Source organism: Somniosus microcephalus, chromosome 1 (assembly GCF_052327205.1).
Source record: "Somniosus microcephalus isolate GS21.2 chromosome 1, FLI_Smic_1.0, whole genome shotgun sequence".
In the NCBI taxonomy this organism is placed as follows: domain Eukaryota; kingdom Metazoa; phylum Chordata; class Chondrichthyes; order Squaliformes; family Somniosidae; genus Somniosus; species Somniosus microcephalus.
The window spans coordinates 112,743,290-112,763,532 of NC_140987.1; the positions used below are offsets into that span (position 1 = coordinate 112,743,290).

A 20,243-nucleotide genomic window follows, 5' to 3' on the forward strand; every position below is an offset into this window, starting at 1 on the left:
CATAAATCCATGTTGACTCTGCCCAATCTTACTATTAGTTTCTAAGTGCCCAGTTATTGCATCCTTTATAATAGATTCCAGCATTTTCCCAACTACTGATGTGAGGCTAACCGGTCTTGCATCAGTCTTCACTATAGAGGATACAGGTAACATCCCAGAAATAGCTGTAAATCAGGAAATGGAAGGGAGGGAGGAACAAGAAAATTACAATCACCAGGGAAGTGGTACTGAGCAAATTGTTGGAGCTGCGGGCTGACTAGTCCCCGGGTTCTGATGGATTTCATCCAAGGGCCTTGAAAGAAGTGCCTAGTGAGGTAGTTGATGCGTTGGTTTTAATTTTCCAAAATTCCCTAGATTTGGGGAAGGTTCCATTAGATTGGAAAATAGTGAATGTAACTCCTTTATTCAAAAAGGGAGGGAGACAGAAAGCAGGAAACAACAGGCCAGTTAGCTTAACATCTGTCATGGGGAAGATGTTAGAAGCTATTATTAAAGACGTTATAGCAGGGCACTTAGAAAAGTTCAAGGTAATTAGGCACAGTCAACATGGTTTTGTGAAGGGGAAATCATGTTTAACTAATTTATTGGAGTTCTTTGAGGAAGTAACATGTGCTGTGGATAAAGGGGAACTGGTGGATGTACTGTACTTGGGTTTCCAGAAGGCATTTGATAAGGTGCCACATCAAAGGTTATTGTGGAAAATAAAAGCTCATGGTGTAGGGGGTAACATGTTACATAGAAACATAGAAGATAGGAGCAGGAGTAGGCCATTCGGCCCCTCGAGCCTGCTCCACCATTCAATGCGATCATGGCTGATCATCCAAATTCAGTACCCTGTCCCTGCTTTCTCTCCATATCCCTTGATCCCTTTAGCCTTAAGAAATATATCTAACTCCTTTTTGAATATATTTAATGAATTGGCCTCAACTGTCTTCTGTGGTAGAGAATTCCACAGGTTCACCACTCTCTGGGTGAAGAAATTCCTCCTCGTCTAAGTCCTAAATGGCTTACCCCTTATCCTTAGACTGTGACCCCTGGTTCTGGACTCCCCGACCATCGGGAACATCCTTCCTGCATCTAGTCTGTCCAGTCCTGTCAGAATTTTATAAGTTTCAATGAGATCCCCACTCATTCTTCTAAACTCCAGCGAGTACAAGCCCAATCGTCACAATCTCTCCTCATACGTCATTCCTGCCATCCCAGGTATCAGCCTGGTGAATCTTCGCTGAACTCCTTCCATGGCAAGAACATCCTTCCTCAGATAAGGCGACCAAAACTGCACACAATACTCAAGATGTGGTCTCACCTAGGCCCTGTACAACTGCAGCAAGACATCCTTGTTCCTGTACTCAATCTCTCTCGCTACGAAGGCCAACATGCCATTTGCCTTCTTAACCGCCTGCTGCACCTACATGCTTACCTTCAGCGACTGGTGCACAAGGACACCAAGGTCTCGTTGCACTTACCCTTCTCCCAATTTATTGCCATTCAGATAATCTGCCTTCCTGTTTTTGCCACCAAAGTGGATAACCTCACATTTATCCACGTTATATTGCATCTGCCATGCTTCTGCCCAATCACCCAACCTGTCCAAATCATCCTGGAGTTTCTCGGCATCCTCCTCACAGCACACACGCCCAACCAGCTTTGTGCATCTGCAAATTTGGAGATATTACATCTAGTTCCCTTGTCTAGATCATTAATATATATTGTGACTAGCTGGGGGTCCAAGGACCAATCCCTGTGGTACCCCACTAGTCACTGCCTGCCACTCGGAAAAAGACCCGTTTATTCCAACTCTTTTTGCTTTCTGTCTGCCAACCAGTTCTCTCTCCAAGTCAATACCTTGCCCCCAATCCCATGTGCCTTAACTTTACACGCTAATCTCTCATGCGGGACCTTATCAAAAGCCTTCTGGAAGTCCAAATACACCACATCCACTGGTTCTCCCTTATCTATTTTACCAGTTACATCCTCAAAAAAATTCCAGTAGATTAGTCAAGCACGATTTACCTTTTGTAAATCCATGTTGACTTTGTCCGATCCTGTCACTGTTTTCCAAGTGCCCTGCTATTACATCTTTTATGATGGACTCTAGCATTTTCCCCACTACCGATGTCAGGTTTACCGGCCTGTAATTCCCCGTTTTCTCTCTACCACCTTTTTTGAATTGTGGGGTAACATTAGCTACCCTCCAATCCATGGGTACTGTTCCAGATTCCATCGAATATTGGAAGATGATCAGCAATGCATCTACTATTTCTAGGGCCACTTCTTTAAGTACCCTAGGATGTAGATTATCAGGATTTATCCGCCTTCAATCCCATCAATTTCCCTAACACCATTTCTGACTAGCACGTGGCACTGGTAGCAATCCTCAAAGGTAGTAATCTCAGTTCAGCGAAGATTCACCAGGCTGATACCTGGGATGGCAGGAATGACGTACGAGGAGCGATTGGGACAATTGGGCTTGTACTCGCTGGAGTTTAGAAGAATGAGAGGGGATCTCATTGAAACTTATAAAATTCTGACAGGACTGGACAGACTAGATGCAGGAAGGATGTTCCCGATGGTCGGGGAGTCCAGAACCAGGGGTTACAGTCTAAGGATAAGGGGTAAGCCATTTTGAATAGAAATGAGGAGGAATTTCTTCACCCAGAGAGTGGTGAACCTGTGGAATTCTCTACCACAGAAGGCAGTAGAGGCTAATACATTAAATATATTCAAGAAGGAGTTGGATATATTTCTTAAGGCTAAAGGGATCAAGGGGTATGGGGAGAAAGCAGGGACCGGGTACTGAATTTGGATGATCAGCCATGATCGCATTGAATGGCGGAGCAGGCTCGAGGGGCCGAATGGCCTACTCCTGCTCCTAGTTCATATGTTCGTATAACCTACGTAAACTTGAGGCGATCCAAAACTCGGCTGCCCGTGTCCTGACTCGCACCAAGTCCCGTTCACCCATCACCCCTGTGCTCGCTGACCTACATTGGCTCCCGATTAAGCAACGCCTCAATTTCAGAATTCTCATCCTTGTTTTCAAATCCCCCCCATCGCCTCGCCCCTCCCTATCTCTCAACTCTTTCAGCCCCACAACCCCTGAGATATTTGCGCTCCTCTAATTGTGCCCTCTTGAGCAACCCCGATTATAATCGCTCAACCGTTGATGGCCTTGCCTTCTGTTGCCTAGGCCGTAAGCTCTGGAATTCCCTGCCTATACCTCTCTGTCTCTTCACCTCTCTTCCTCCTTTAAGACCCTCCTTAAAACCTACCTCTTTGACCAAAATTTTTGGTCACCTGCCCTAATTTCTCCTTATGTGGCTCGGTGTCAAATTATTTTGTCTTAAAATACTCCTGTGAAGCACCTTGGGATGTTTTACTACGTTAAGGGTGCTATATAAATACAAGTTGTTGTTAGATAATGTACTAATCCAGAGCACCACCCAGTCCTCCAATGGATTCAAACATGGTGCTAGATATTGATTTTAAAGCCTTCTGTTGATTTTTTTTAGATTGCTACTAACTTTCATTTTGATTATTATTTGCAGAAGTATCTTTGGCCAAGTTTTCTGAAACTGGAGTGTCAAACTATTCAACGCTGTTGCTAAATGAAGATAGAGGGGTACTGTATGTGGGTGCCCAGGAAGGCATCTTTGCTGTGAACATGTTAGACATTTCATATAAAAAACATGAGGTAACTTTTTTGTTTACATTTTTGTTAAGTGCTATTCAGCAAACCCATTATATCTGCTGATGCATGTACCTGCCATTAGTTTGTCCTCGCACCCTCACATCCCCTAATGTTTCTGCTCTTTTCTGAATGTAGTGACACATGCACACAATACCATGCAAGGCAGCAGTGCTCAGGTACATCACCCAGGGAGTTTGTCAGTGATTGTTAGCTTCATAAACTTGTTCAAAGATCAATAAAATGATGCTCCTAGTGACTCAGCAGGTTTATGTGATGGTTACTTGTGTGACTCTTCTACCTACACTCCCACGTTTAAAGATCTATGTAACGCCACCCCAAGATCTCTTGTTCTTACAATCTCTTGAGAATTACCGGTTTGGGTATCGTTTTTCAATGTTTCTTTTTCCCATAATGTATGACTTCACATTCCTATGTATTGAATGGCATCTGTCACTTATCTACCCACTTTGCTCACTGGTGGTTGTTCTCTGCAAGCTCCTGCATTCTTCACAGTTTGCCAGGCTCCTTAAATTCATATAATCAGCAAACGTGATATTCCTCTTGTGCCTATGTCCAAATCACTAAAATGAATGGAAAACGAAAGAGCTCCCAGCACAGAACCCTTGGGCACACCACCAGCCACATCCTGCTAGACCTAAAAACATGCATTTAACCTCATTCTGTCCTCCGACTGTGCCAAGTGTTGGTAAGTATATGCCACAGACATTTATTTAGATGTTAGTAAGTGTATATGTCACATAAATCAACATTTCAGTATACTCTTATCTCTCAGTCCCATTCTAATGAGGGAAGCAGATGTTTCTTTAATATGAAATTGTGTTTAAGATGAATATGTAACAACGTCCTTGTCCCAGCATTCCAAATAGTTGCCCTGTTACCACTTTTACTTCCTGTTGTAATTGTCTGGACTCATATGTCACTGCTGCCTTTCATGTTGCTGTATTCACAGCAAAGCATTTATTTCCAACATCTATTAATCGAGTTATGTCTGTTCTTTCAGGTGTACTGGAAAGTCTCCGAAGAAAAACAAAGGGCATGTGCAGCTAAAGGAAAATCCCAAAGGGTAAATTTTGATTTGACCAGATTGTAAACATTATTTATTGTTAAAATGAAGTGATTCTGGCAGAACCCGCAGAGAAAGGGCGTAAATAGCCCTTGTTCGCAGTTCATGTGGTTTTCCTGGGGTTCTGCCTGGTATCCTGGTGAAGTTATGGAGACCAAGAGAGCCTCTGTTGAAGTTCAGGGCTAGTAACTGTAAAGGTGTTGACTGTAAATCATACCGATCTGTTGACCTTGTTATAAGAATGGGTTTATAGGTTGCATTTATTTCAGCGCATTTATTATTTTACTATAGACTGAATGCCTGAACTACATACGGATCTTGCATGAATTTGATGATGAATACCTCTATGTGTGTGGGACTTTTGCATTTCAACCAACTTGTGATTACCTTGTAAGTATGGATTTTTAACATTGGTAAAATATTTTTCAATCTGCTTTACTAAATTAAACTAAACAACTTATTTGGCCATTTATTTTCCATTCATAGTCAATTAAGAATTTTACTCTGCAAGGCAGAAATGAAGAAGGTAAAGGAAAGTGTCCATTTGATCCTGCTCAAAGATACACTTCAGTAATGGTTGGTAAGTATCCAATTGTGGGTTCCTTGCTTTTCACTCAGTAATGAAGTATTATAATCTACATGAAATTGTTTATTTCATCAGGGACAGGGTGCCTCAGTAAGATAGTACAGTTAGCTTTTTCCTATGGAACTGGACTTGAATCCAGCCAGACTGATGTGATCAAAGTCATTTCAACATATATGAGAAGAAAGTTGAGAAAAGACCGCCAGTATGATTCAGGCTCACCCTATGCAGTCGTATGCTTCGATCGTAATGCTAATTGCTGGGGGAGGTAAAGAAAACTGGAGAAATCTCCCCTCCCTGCTGATTGTACGGCTTCCATGTGAAATGTGTTTGATGATCTCAACCACTTTCTGCTGAGCTTAGGCTCAGAGCTGCCTGCAGTTCAAAATTGTCAATTTTACTCTGAGACCACAAGGCTAGCCTGTGTGAGACATGGATTCACAGAGCTGCAGAAGGAGATGCTCTACTGAGGTTCAAGGTAAGGCACATAGCCAAGGTCGAGTGAACGGAGCTTTACTTTTAATTAGGAAGTCCTTGATGATTGCCAAATATGCAAAAATGGGATCAAAAGTACTGACATCTTTCACCTTCATGAACAGAAATATGACAATTGGACAGAAAGGAAAAACTTAATAAAAAATTCAAGTTGACAGCCTCCAGTTTCTGTTCATATTCTCCTCCCCATCTGTGTGGGGAAGTGATTCTTCACTACTTGGCACCTCCACACTCCCCATAATAGCTCAGTTGAGAATGAGAATACAATGAAGGGAATCGCAGGTGTGAACGGGTATCCTACAGTTTGAAGTGAAAAGCAGAGTACTCCAAATTAATTGATATTAAATATATTTCCATCCATATATGTTGACTGAGCACATACAGTTGAAATGTTTAGCTGTTTTATAGTAAGAGGGCCATTTTATTGCACTGTTTCAGATGGTGAGCTTTACTCTGGGACAGTATTCAATTTCCTGGGAAGTGAGACAGTCATTCTTCGGAGCCATTTAAGGACAGAGTATGCAATACCCTGGTTAAATGGTAAGTGTAATACAATACTAGATCCCAATCTCTGTTTTGGATCATCTTTACAGGTACTTCAGTACTGAAGGAGTGCTGCCCTGTCCTGACTAACATTTATCCCTCAATCAACACCACAAACAGATGACCTGGTCATTTATTTCATCGCTGTTTGTGGAACCTGGCTGTGTACAAATTGGCTGTGGTGGTTCCTACCTTGCAACAATCGCTGCACTTCAAAAGTACTTCATTGCTGTAAAGCATTTTGAGACATCGTGAGGTTGTGAATGCAGTTTGTTTCATTCTTTTTCTTTCGTAAAAACAAATCAGTGCTGTTAAATGCAAACTTAGAAGAATAATGAAACAAAATAATTCTAGTACCAGAAACTTTAGTAACTGTAAAACAAAGATATTTTCATATCAGGATCCAAGTTCAGTGTGGCCCAGAAATAGAATTAAATGATCCCTCTTAACAGTCTTTATTTTATAATGCAGGTGATGTAAAATTGATATAATTTGTGATATCAGTTCCAAGGCTCCTATACTCATTGTACAATAATAAATAGGGCTATAAGAGGCCTTAAAAAAATTGTTAATTTAATGATGCAGCCCTATTATCTGAGCAAAACATACATATTGAGATGCAAGGACAAGTCAAAAATACGATTGATTATGAACGTACTTTGCTTTCATTCCAGGAGTTAAAGAATCTGAGAGTGCTTTATTGACAGTTTACACAGTTCAGGTAGCAGTGAATATGTATAATCTAACCTTACTGACTCTATGGGCTGAATCTTAACTCCTAAAAACGGGTGGGTTGGGGTTGTGTCAGGTTAAAATGCAAAAAATCCGGAACAGGAACCGAACCCACCCTCTTCTAGTTTTAATGGAGGCAGGACAAAAGGTGGGCAACCAATCTGCTCACAGGAAGCCGGTTGGTCATTTAAATAGCATAATGAGATTGCCTGCCTTCATTTTAACAGTGATTCTATTTTTAGCCACAGCCGGCTGGATTTCCCAGCTTCACTAAGGGCCGAATCCATAAGTGCCTTTACAGCACTGCTTGTGGGCCAGGAGGAGCAGGAGGCTTCCTCCAGGCCCAACAAGCTACCCAGTAAACCCAGTGATGCCAACTCTCGCAAATTAATCACGAGTCACGCGATTTTTAATGAAATTTTAGCCCATCTCGCGATTCAATTCTGAAAAGTCATGATTTTTTTTTCTACTGTATTAATCTTTGTCACGCCTCCTGTGATTGGCTGCTGCTGGAACACGTGGGTTAGGTTAGGCTGGAGGGGTGATGGTCCCTTGGGATCGGCAGGAGAATTTTAGGGGGTCTGCAAGTTTGGTTGGTCTGTGTTTCCCACCTGTAGTCTCCCCTGGTCCCCCGTGTATTGAGACGATTGGAATAGATACAAAGACTATGCATGCATAGGCCTCACTGTTGGACACCATTTATTATTTACAACGTGGTTGGGCGAGTTCACTATGCACACTGGCTTGTTTGGATTTATCTTGGTAAGTTTTTTTCTGATTGCTTCTATGTTCAGCCCACTCACTGCTTTTAACTATTAAATAAAATAGAGGGAGTTTGAACTTTTTGAAACCTGAATTGAGGGATTTTAGTGATGTTACTGTGACTCTAGCTCACATCTGGTAACTCAGCGTAGGCCAGGGATGTAACCCAGGCGCCTTCCTGCTCTTACATTAAGTAAGTAAAATAAAAATAATAAATATATATTCTTAATTCTATAACTAATTTCTATACAGAAAAGCTACTCACTGTGTTACGGGTGGTCCCCGAATTTTTTTTAACATGGGAGTGAGGCCTCGGAAACAAGAGGCCTGAGGATCGATAGAAATTGGTCTTCGGGCCGCATCTGCATACTTGGGGTGAGCTGCCGACACTGGTCGCGCCTCCACGGGTAGCTTGCTAGAGCGAAGACATCAATGCCAGCACTAGCCCTCGGGCAAGTCCCAGGAGGGGGCTTGGAGCGGCCTATGGCGAGGGGATTGGGTGTTTTGTAAAGCATTTTCAGATGTAGTACAGTAATATACTTTTTGTGAAGAGCTGTGACCTGTAAGAGATTAAATAAAGCCAACTGCCAATCTATATTGGTTATGTTTGGAAAAAAAATAGCAACTCCTGATTGCTGTACCAAATCTCATGATTTTTAAGAGTTTGTCTACTGATTTATGAGGCGGTGGGGTTGGCAATACTGTTAACCCCCCCTGCGATCTGTCTGCTTCTGCCCCTCACCATCGGACCCTGTGGACCACCATCTGAACCCCTCACCCCCCTCCTTACAATCGCTCTCACTCCCCCAATACACCTACATTCTCTCGTAGGCTTCGGCCTTGTGAAGCCCGCTTCCTGCCCGAAAGGCATCTACCCTGTCAATCAGGCTGCCTGTGGGCGGGAAACCCAGAGAGAAAAAATTAAAGCAGCCCTGCAGTTAAATTCTGCAGCACATTCCGGAAACCTGTTCTTCCGGGTTTCCCTACCTCACTGTTGTGCTGAAGACTTGTGCTCCAGTACTAGCTGTGCCTCTAGCCAAGCTGTTCCAGTACTGCTATACCACTGGCATCTATCCGACAATGTGGAAAACTGCCCAGGTATGTCCTGTCCACAAAAAGCAGGACAAATACAATCCGGCCAATTGCCGCCCCATCAGTCTACTCCCAATCATCAACAAAGTGATGGAAGGTGTCGTCGACCGTGCTATCAAGCAGCACTTACTCACCAATAACCTGCTCACCGATGCCTAATTTGGGTTCCGGCAGGACCAGTCGGCTCCAGACCTCATTACAGCCTTGGTCCAAACATAGACAAAAGAGCTGAATTCCAGAAGTGAGGTGAGAGTGACTGCCCTTGTCATCGGGGCAGCATTTGACCGAATGTAGCATCAAGGAGCCCCAGTACAATTGAAGTCAATGGGAATCGGGGGGGGGAAAACTCTCCACTGGCTGGAGTCATACGTAGAACAAAGGACGATGGTTGTGTTTGTTGGAGGTCAATCATCTCAGCCCCAGGACATCACTGCAGGAGCTCCTCAGGGCAGTGTCCTAGGCCCAACCATCTTCAGCTGCTTCATCAATGACCTTCCCTCCATCATAAGGTCAGACGTTGGGGATGTTCACTGATGATTGCAGAGTGTTCAGTTCCACTTGTAACTCCTCAGATAAGGAAGCAGCCCATGCCCGTATGCAGCAAAACCTGGACGACATTCAGGCTTGGGCTGATAAGTGGTAAGTAGCATTCACATCACACAAGTGCCGGGCAATGACTATCTCCAATAAGGGGTAGTCATTGCCCCTTGAAATTCAATGGCATTACCATTGCTGAATCCCCCACCATCAACATCCTGGGGCGTCACCATTGACCAGAAACTTAACTGGACCAGCCACATAAATACTGTGGCAACAAGAGCAGGTCAGAGGCGAGGTATTCTGCGGCGAGTGTCTCACCTCCTGACTCCCCAAAACCTTTCCACCATCTACAAGACACAGTCAGGAGTGTGATGGAATACTCTACACTTGCCTGGATGAGTGCAGCTCCAACAACACTCAAGAAGCTCGACACCATCCAGGGCAAAGCAGCCCGCTTGATTGGCAACCCATCTACCACCTTAAACATTCACTTCCTCCACCACCGGCGTACCGTGGCTGCAGTGTGTACCATCTACAAGATGCACTGCAACAACTCGCCAAGGCTTCTTCGGCAGCACCTCCCATACCTGCAACCTCTACCACCTAGAAGGACAAGGGCAGCAGGCGTATGGGAACGCCATCACCTCCAAGTTCCTCTCCCAGTCACACACCATCCTAATTTAGAAGTATATCGCTGTTCCTTCATCGTCATTGGGTCAAAATCCTGGAACTTCCTCCCTAACAGCACTGTGGGAGTACCTTCACCACACGGACTGCAGCGGTTCAAGAAGGTGGCTCACCACCACCACCTTGAGGGCAATTCGGAATGGGCAATAAATGCTGGCCTTGCCAGCGATGCCTACATTCCGCGAATGAATTAAAGAAAAGGTAGCATTCCATAACTCAAGTAATACTTGATTTATATAGCGTGTCAAAACATTTCAGACCGCTTTCTTGTAGTGAGCTACTTTTGAAATGTGGTGAACATTCTGCACCAGCAGCAATTCTGAAATAGCAGTCAGGTGATTGACCAGTTCAGCGGGTTTTTTTTGCGTGGCATTGACTGAAGGAGGAATGTTGGCCAGAATGGGGTCTTTAATAAACAGGCAGCTGGGACCTTGGTTTAATGCCTCATCTCATTTGTAAAATGGCATATTGGACAATTCGGCATTCCCTCAGTACAGTAGGAGCTCATTGACCTAGCTTATTCACTCGAGCCTTCGGATTGTACGGATCTAACCAATAGTCTTCTGGCTTAGAGGCAAGGGGGCTATCAACTGAGCCAGTCTGTCGCATCTTGAATGTGTGAGCATTTCATAGTTCTGTTGCTCACCATGCCACTCATTAGGAACCTTTTCTGGCAGACTTGGTAATCCGATCCCTCAACCAAGCCTCTGATAATTGATCAGCTACTTTGGCTCAGGTCAATCCCTCCAGGTTTTATTATCGGTGGGGACTGGGTCATCCCACTCAGCTCCAGACTACCCTATAAACCTCTGCGCTAACTGGAAGTGTGGTACTAGTTGGACAAACAACTGGTAATTTATCAGAGCTTTGTATTGGTAAGCTCAATGGGTTTTAGCTGGTTGAACTCCAGCAGTGCCTCTGGCAACACGTTGGGGTGCCTAAGCCTTGGTTTTGTGAATGTATGTCCAAACTCTTTCGACTTGAGTAAGCAGAGTGCGTCCCTATGCGTAGAAAGTGAGCACACAATTCTTTGTGTTGATTTCTCAGTAGCTTGGGCCAGAGACTCTTCAATACTGTGGTATATTTCAGTGCATGCCAGATACTCAGCTGACCCACAAAATTGAATGCATGAACAATGCTGGAAATTGGTCCATTTTTGTTGGGCCAGGCGTAATGGAGATTTGTGTTTCTGTCGGGGATTTAGTCATAGAATATTCCAAGTGTCCATGGGGTTTTCCAGTTACCAAGTTTCTGTGTGTTTCTTTTCCGCAGAGCCAAATTTTGTCTACTCGGATGTGATAAGAGCGAGTGAAAATAATTTGGATGGTGGTGATGATAAGGTCTATTTTTTCTTCACTGAAGTGTCTGTTGAATATGAATTTAATAGCAGACTTCTGGTGCCAAGAATAGCTCGTGTGTGCAAGGTGAGAACTGGCAATAATAGCTAATTAATTTTAATAAATGCAAATGCTTAGAGCTCTAGTATCAGGAAAACCATGCATGCAAGTAATCAATTCTTGTTGCCAAGGATCATTGCTGTGTAAAGCTTGTTTAGAAGAGAATGACAGTGGCACTGGCAGACTATAAATGCTGTTTTTTCCCCCCCTATTTTTTGGTATGCATATAACAAGAGTTCAAATGCACAGCAGACTATTTTCGTTCATGTTTTAATACATATACCTTACAGACCAAAAATGTAATTATTTGCTCCTTTTTTCCTTTATAGAGAATATATTATTATTACAATATGACATTTGTGAGTGAATCTGTTTCCTCTGCAGTCATTTTCCTTGTTAGTACATCTCATCCATTTGTCCTCCTTTCTTTTTTCCTTTCTGGGCACTGGAAGGCTGCTCTTTCTGGGTAATCTCAGTTGCCTGAACCTTATCTCGGCCACTGTGAGTGATGGGTTTGACTGCCTCCTGAAATGTGGAATAGGTATTAATGATATCTAAAAGAGACATACTCTTCGGAGGATATTCATATCCCTCCAATACAAGGCAACCAGAAAATTAGTCCAGATTAACCCTGCAATCTTTCAATGTGTCAATGTAATTTGCCTTAAATAGGCTAGGAAGGTATGGATTATATTAACCCAGAAGTACTTGAAGTATTTGGTTGCGGACCTGAATGAGCAGGTGTTCCAAGTAAAGGAGGGGAGTTGCCTGTTCAGCAACATATTAAGCCATCATTTGCTGTAGAGTGAATCTAATAGCATTTGGCATTAGTTAGACTTGCCCTTGCATGTTTAGGTTTTTACATTTTTTGCATGTCAAGTTGTTGAAAATGCAAGCTGATAATGTCACAGCGAGGGAAACCGGCATCTGGGACCTGAGTGAACAGGGCAAGCACTCTGTGCTGAATTCACTGATCTCAGCTTAAATGGTAATATGACTGTATGCCTCCTGGGTTAAGGAGGGGGAAATTAGTTCCTGATCACTGCCTGATGAGCTTGTGATGCTCAATGTGATAAAATACCCTGCTGATAATTTGTGTGAAGGCTCACACGTGAATAATGGACACTTGGGTGAGGTATTGAAGGGTGAGTGGTACACATGAAACTGTACCCCAGCAGTGAGTCAATGCTTTAGGATAAGGGAGAAAGCTGGTTAGAAACAAAAACAGCCTAGACGTTGGTGGTGGTGGGGGGTGGGTGGCGGTGAACTTAGAATGTTTTTACTTGCCATTGAGATTAAATTAATCCATGTGACTAAATTGATCTAGGGAGGGTATTTTACAAGTACTGGACACTTGCATGTAATACAAGTCTGTTGCAAATGTGCAGTAAATTTTAAGTACTGATATTTATTTTGATTATTTTTAGGGTGATCAGGGAGGATCAAGAATTTTGCAGAAGAGGTGGACATCATTTCTTAAAGCTAAGCTGGTTTGCACTCTGCCTGAATCCAATTTTGTCTTCAATGTTATTCAGGATGTTTTTATTTTGAAAACTCCAAATTGGAAGGAAACTGTGTTTTATGGGGTATTTACATCACAGTGGTAAGTAACTTTATTGCCCTGGTTTTCAATATTCCAAGTCAATTACATTTTTTTAGTACTATCATTCAGAGAAATGTTATCTTTGATGTTGTGCATTGGCTTCTTCTCTGTACATTAATAAGTTCATCCTATCTTAATTAATAGGCCTGTTTGGCCTCAACAGTTGTGCTTTGGATAGAGCTTAATAAAGAACTCTGCGTATTTCAGAGTTGCTGAGCTGAAATGTAAAGCAATTAATCAACTTGCAAGTCACACCAAGTCTCGCCCGCCATCTTTAGTCCTTCATCAGTTTCCTGCTTTCAGCACTAAACATGTTGTTTGCGCTCGATTAAATTTTCCTTTTTCCTTACCTCCCTCTTCTTTTCGTGTCTTCTCGCTGAGTGAAGTAGTGGAAAGATTCACAGGCTGGTTAACAGTCTGACTGGCCACGTTAACGCTCCTTCCATGGCCGTAACCATCTTTACACCAGCCTATACGGCGGGTGAGTTTTATGGGCTCCCGCAACCCATACGATGAGGGGGGGCCACCCACACCCACCGGACGCGAATATCCCACTGGATGTCAACCCAGAATTCAAAGCCCTGGTCTCAACTCACCGGGACTGTCTGGACTGGGGTTGAAAAATGTCACATTTTTTCACTGAAGTTCATACACTGATTATACTAGTGAATCCTGTGTACAATTAGACTCTTTCTTGTTCATTGATGTACATCAGCAGTGGAAAGTGAATAGAACTTTGGTAAATAAGCTAGGTAGAATAGTGCTTAGTCCAGAGAAGTGTCACATTGGGTGAATGCAAATGCTCAAATCCCCTTTTATTATAATTGAACTACCTTCTCAGTTATATCATCATAAATGGACTATGACATTGATCAGGATTAGCTATCTAAAGATTCAAAGCTAAAATTGAAGAACAATTCAATGAAGCAGCTGAGTAGCTAAAGGGTTGGATGTTTGATTCCCATAAAAAATGTGGCAGCTAGCTCCTAGGGCTGTCTGGCACTCAGATTTGGTTTACTTGAGAAGGTTTTTCTCCAGCCAATACACGTCGAAGCAAGTGCTTCACCTGGGTTGGGTCGAGAGAACTGGTATTGTTTGATTCACTCCCTCAAAAACTGTACTGTTGCTGTATTCCCAATGGGGATGTTGTAAAACAGTAGTCAGGTGCTCAGATGCAAATAGTGTTTATGGAGTTATCTTAACTTTAATTATAGATTACTTTGCATAGGATTGTTGTGAAAATGCGCAAATGATCCGATTATTGATGGTGAATTTGGCTGTTTTTAAATGCTACCCTCTCCCAAAATATGGCAGGTATTTTTTCAAATTGGTGTATCTAAGAATAAGAATTAACACCCTCCCCCCCCCCCCCCCCCCCCAAATAATGTTGTGAGTGACTGAGAAATGAATATCTGATGTAAATTTAATAGTATTTTGGTGTCACTATCTTACTACAAGTACTTTGTACAGCTAATGGATCTCCTGTGCTGTTGCTCACAGCCGGAGGATATGCCATTTATAAGGAGCTTTATTCCATGTAACTCACAGCATATAATTCTGCTCCTGTGGATCTGTGAGCAACCTTTTGTTACCCTTTTTGGAATCATAGAATTTTATAGCGAAGAAAGAGGCCATTTGGCCACAAGGTCCAATTGTCATGCCTTTCTGAGGTCAGTTAGAGAAAAATTGCCCTTAAATAGATCCTTGTGCCAGTTAGAGATCCGAAGAAATGAGCAGGAGATTCCTGGCATGTGACCCATAAATTTGCAAGTGTGCACCTGAAGTACGATGGCCACATCTCAAAACTATACCTAGAATAGAGTGTATAGGAATAATCTTATAATACAATGTGTTTTTATGACCTTGTCAGGAGTAATTTGGAAGTGTCCGCAGTCTGTGCCTTTAACATGTCCAACGTGGAGGATGTTTTCTCTAAAGGGAAATACATGCAAAGCGCTACCTTTGATCAGTCCCATGTAAAATGGGTCATATATGGTGGACAAGTTCCAACGCCTCGCCCTGGCTCAGTAAGTATTCATAACTGTTCTGCTCTAGTCTTTTGGTTATTTTAAATGAAGTACAAGGTCTGCCAGCTTTATATGACAGCTGTAGAGTGTTACTGTTGCTACTCTAGCAATGGTGAAACAAAATAATGTGACACAGCCGTGTAATTACAAATTTACAATTTGCCGGTTTAAATGTTTCTAAATGCAGTTTAACTGATTTGTGTGACACAGTTTGTGTAGATGTAGAACTTTAAAAAGTTCTCAGGTTGTCCACTCATGTTTACTGTTGGCAAAGGGCCCACTAAAAGGTGTATGTGCTTGTGGAGCTCCATTATCCCTACGTTGAGGGAGTCAGCTGTGTATATAATTCAAGACGACGTGCAGATAATTTATTGGGTACTTTGATATCGTTCAGTCATTGATATAGGTGTATATTTAAAATGTAGGCTGTACCAAAAATTCTAGAATACAATAATCAAGAAGTAAAATGTTCTAATTTTAAAACAAATATATTGTTTCCCATTTCATTATCTGGAAGCCCAGAACAATGATAGGCTGTTGTGACTCAATGTAATACCAGTTCCTCGGCGATTGAAAAGTAACATGTTTTCCTTTGATCTATTTAGTTATGGGTATAAGTGGTTGATGTTGGAATATTGTTTTCACCATTCAGTTCCTTTCTCCCTTTCCAGTGTATAAACAATGAGGCGAGAGCTTTGAATTTCAGCAGCTCGCTCATGTTGCCTGACAAAACTCTCCAGTTTGTTAAGGACCACCCCCTGATGGCAGACCCAGTAAACGCTATCGGAAATGGACCTAAACTGGTAAAGAAAAATGTGAATTATATACAGATTGTTGTGGACAGAGTTAGAGCACTTGATAACAACCTCTATGATGTCATGTTTGTTGGTACAGGTGAGTTTTTGTAATGCAAGGCCATTGGAAATTTATGAATATTAATTTGATAGTGGGCATGTATATCTATTGCATACTGGGTTGAGGACAGAGACTTAATAAAAGGTATAGGAACTAGCTGAGCACATAAAAGAACAAGGCAATTGCACAAATAAGTACTTGCCCATGGGGTTCCTCTATAGGTAAAATGATAGTTTAGTGATTATGTTACTGGACTAGTAATCTAGAGGCCTGGACTAATGATCCAGAGATCTGAGGTCAAATCCACCATGGCAGCCGGGGAATTTAAATTCAGTTAATTAAATAAATCTGGAATAAGAGGCTAGTTACGGTGACCATGAAACTATCGGATTGTCGTAAAAACCCATATTCACTAATGTCCTTTAGGGAAGGAAATCTGCCATCCTTACCTGGTCTGGCCTATATGTGACTCCAAACCCACAGTAATATGGTTGACTCTTAACTGCCCTCTGAAATGACCTAGCAAGCCACTCGGTTGTAAAAAAACCGCTACGAAAAACAATAAGAATAAAACCGGACAGACCACCCGGCATTGACCTCGGCACCGGCTACGGACACAAAAACTGATTATCACCTACTGCCCTCCCTCAGCTGATGAATCAGAAATACTGCATGTTGAACACCACTTGGAAGAAGCACTGAGAGTAGCAAGGGCACAGAATGTAGTCTAGATGGGGGACTTCAATGTCCATCACCAAGAGTGACTCGGTAGCACCACAGCTGGCCGAGTCCTGAAGGACATAGCTGCCAGTCTGGGCCTGCGACAGGTGGTGAGAGAACCAACACAAGGGAAAAACCTACTTGACCTCGTCCTCACCAATCTACCTGTCACAGATGCATCGAAACATAGATGATAGGAGCAGGAGTAGGCCATTCGGCCCCTCGAGCCTGCTCCGCCATTCAATGAGATCATGGCTGATCATCCAAATTGAGTACCCTGTCCCTGCCTTCTCCCCATATCCCTTGATCCCTTTAGCCTTAAGAAATATATCCAACTCTTTCTTGAATATATTTAATGAACTGGCCTCCACTGCCCTCTGGCAGAGAATTCCACAGGTTCACCACTGTCTGGGTGAAGAAATTCCTCCTCATCTCAGTCCTAAATGGCTTACCCCTTATCCTTAGACTATGACCCCTGGTTCTGGACTCCCCCGGCCATCAGAAACATCCTTCCTGCATCTAGTCTGTCCAGGCCTGACAGAATTTTATAGGTTTCGATGAGATCCCCTCTCAATCTTCTAAACTCCAGTGAGTATAAGCCCAATCGACCCAATCCTCATACGTCATTCTTGCCATCCCAGGTATCAGCCTGGTGAATCTTCGCTGCACTCCTTCCATGGCAAGAACATCCTTCCTCAGATAAGGTGACCAAAACTGCACACAATACTCAAGGTGTGGTCTCACCAAGGCCCTGTACAACTGCAGCAAGACATCCTTGTTCCTGTACTCGAATCCTCTTGCTACGAAGGCCAACATACCATTTGCCTTCTTAACCGCCTGCTGCACCTGCATGCTTACCTTCAGTGACTGGTGCACAAGAACACCCATGTCTCTTTGCACTTCCCCTTCTCCCAATCTATTGCCATTCAAATAATAATCTGCCTAGCTGTTTTTGCCACCAAAGTGAATAACCTCACATTTATCCACATTATAGTGCATTTGCCATGTTTCTGCCCAATCACCCAACCTGTCCAAATCGTACTGGAGTTTCACGACATCCTCCTCACAGCATACCCTCCCACCCAGCTTTGTGTCGTCTGCAAATTTGGAGATATTACATCCAATTGCCTCGTCCAGATCATTAATATATATTGTGAACAGCTGGGGTCTTAGGACCGATCCTTGCGGTACCCCACTAGTCACTGCCTGCCACTCGGAAAATGACCCGTTTATTCCAACTCTTTGCTTTCTATCTGCCAACCAGTTCTCTATCCAAGTCAATACCTTGCCCCCAATCCCATGTGCCTTAATTTTGCATGCTAATCTCTTATGCGGGACCTTATCGAAAGCCTTCTGGAAGTCCAAATACACCACATCCATTGGTTCTCCCTTATCTATTTTACTAGTTACATCCTCAAAAAAATTCCAGTAGATTAGTCCAGCACGATTTACCTTTTGTAAATCCATGTTGACTTTGTCCGATCCTGTCGCTGCTTTCCAAGTGCTCTGCTATTAAATCTTTTATAATGGACTCTAGCATTTTCCCCACTACCGATGTCAGGCTTACCGGTCTATAATTCCCCGCTTTTTCTCTACCACCTTTTTTGAATAGTGGGGTAACATTAGCTACCCTCCAATCCATGGGTACTGTTCCAGAGTCTATCGAGTTCTGGAAGATGACCAGCAATGCATCTACTATCTCCAGGGCCACTTCCTTAAGTACCCTAGGATGTAGATTATCAGGCCGTGGGGATTTATCGGCCTTCAATCCCATCAACTTCCCCAACACCATTTCCCTACAAATACTGATTTCTTTCAGTTCCTCCCTTTCATCATTAGTCCCTATGTTCCCCGACATCTCTGGGAGGTTATTTGTGTCCTCCTTTGTGAAGACAGAACCAAAATATGTATTTAATTGGTCTGCCATTTCTTTGTCCCCCATTATAAATTCCCCTGATTCTGACTGTAAGGGACCTACGCTTGACTTCACCAATCTTTTTCTCTTCACATATCTATAAAAGCTTTTACAGTCAGTTTTTATGTTCCCTGCAAGCTTACTGTCATAATCTATTTTCCCCCTCTTAATTAATCCCTTTGTCCTCCTTTGCTTAATTCTAAACTGCTCCCAATCCTCAGTTTTGCTGCTTTTTTTGGCCAATTTATATGTCCTCTCTTTGGATCTTGTTATCCTTAATTTCCCTTGTTAGCCACGGTTGAGTCACCTTTTTTGATTTATTTTTATGCCAAACTGGGATAAACAAATTCTGTAGTTTATCCATGCGATCTTTGAATGTTTGCCATTGCCTATCCACTGTCAACCCTTTGAGTGACATTACCCAATCAATCCTACCCAACTCGCGTCTCATACCATCATAGTTCCCTTTATTTAAATTCAGGACCTTAGTCTCTGAGTCAACTACTTCACTCTCCATCTTAAAGAAGAATTCTATCATATTATGATCGTTCCGACCCAAGGGGCCTCGCACAACAAGATTGCTAATTAATCCTTTCTCATTACATAATACCCAGTCTAAGATGGCCTGATTTCTAGTTGGTTCCTCGACATATTGGTCCAGGAAACCATCCCATAAACACTCCAGGAATTCCTCCTCCACAGTATTGTTACTAATTTGTTTAGCCCAATCTATATGTAGATTAAAGTCACCCATGATGACTGCTGTGCCCTTATTGCACGCTTCTCTAATTTCCCTTTTAATGCCATCCCCAACCTCTGCATTACTGTTTGGGGGTCGATACACCACTCCCACTAACGTTTTCTGCCCTTTGGTATTTCTCAGTTCTACCCATACAGATTCCACCTCATCAGAGCTAATATCTTTCCTTACAATTGTGTTAATCCCCTCTTTAACCAGCAATGCTACCCCACCTCCTTTTCCTTTTTGCCTATCTTTCCTGAATATTGAATACCCCTGGATGTTGAGTTCCCAGCCTTGGTCCTCCTGGAGCCATGTTTCCATAATCCCAATCATATCATATTCATTTACCTCTATTTGCACTGCTAATTCATCCACCTTATTACGAATGCTCTTTGCATTAAGACACAAAGCCTTCAGGCTTGTTTTTTTAACGCTCTTAGACCTTTTAGAATTATTATTTACTGTGGCCATGTTTGTTTTAAACCCTTGATTTCTCTGATTGCTACCTTTGTTTTTCTCCTTCCTGTCTTTTGCTTCTATCCTTGTTTCCCTTTCCTTTGTCTCCCTGCTCAGGTTCCCAACCCCCTGCCATTTTAGTTTAAACCCTCCCCCACAGCACTAGCAAACACTCCCCCAAGGACATCAGTCCTGGTCCTGCCCAGGTGCAGACCGTCCGGTTTGTACTGGTCCCACCTCCCCCAGAACCGATTCCAATATCCTAGGAATTTGAATTCCTCCCCCTTGCACCATTCCTCTAGCCACGTATTCATCTGAA

At 42.8% G+C, this 20,243-nt stretch overlaps 1 protein-coding gene across 5 annotated transcripts in view; it reads left to right on the top strand.

The window, feature by feature from the left end:
* The window catches only part of sema4d (sema domain, immunoglobulin domain (Ig), transmembrane domain (TM) and short cytoplasmic domain, (semaphorin) 4D), a 264,629-nt gene that overhangs the window by 172,684 nt on the left and 71,702 nt on the right, over positions 1-20,243 (top strand). For all 5 annotated transcript variants that reach the window (XM_085984672.1, XM_085984683.1, XM_085984688.1 and 2 more), the window contains exons 3-11: positions 3,549-3,694; positions 4,713-4,775; positions 5,067-5,165; positions 5,262-5,355; positions 6,292-6,393; positions 11,482-11,633; positions 13,034-13,209; positions 15,080-15,236; positions 15,908-16,130. In XM_085984672.1, the coding sequence (XP_085840798.1) occupies positions 3,549-3,694; positions 4,713-4,775; positions 5,067-5,165; positions 5,262-5,355; positions 6,292-6,393; positions 11,482-11,633; positions 13,034-13,209; positions 15,080-15,236; positions 15,908-16,130 (1,212 nt within the window). The remainder of the gene's footprint in view (positions 1-3,548; positions 3,695-4,712; positions 4,776-5,066; positions 5,166-5,261; positions 5,356-6,291; positions 6,394-11,481; positions 11,634-13,033; positions 13,210-15,079; positions 15,237-15,907; positions 16,131-20,243) is intronic.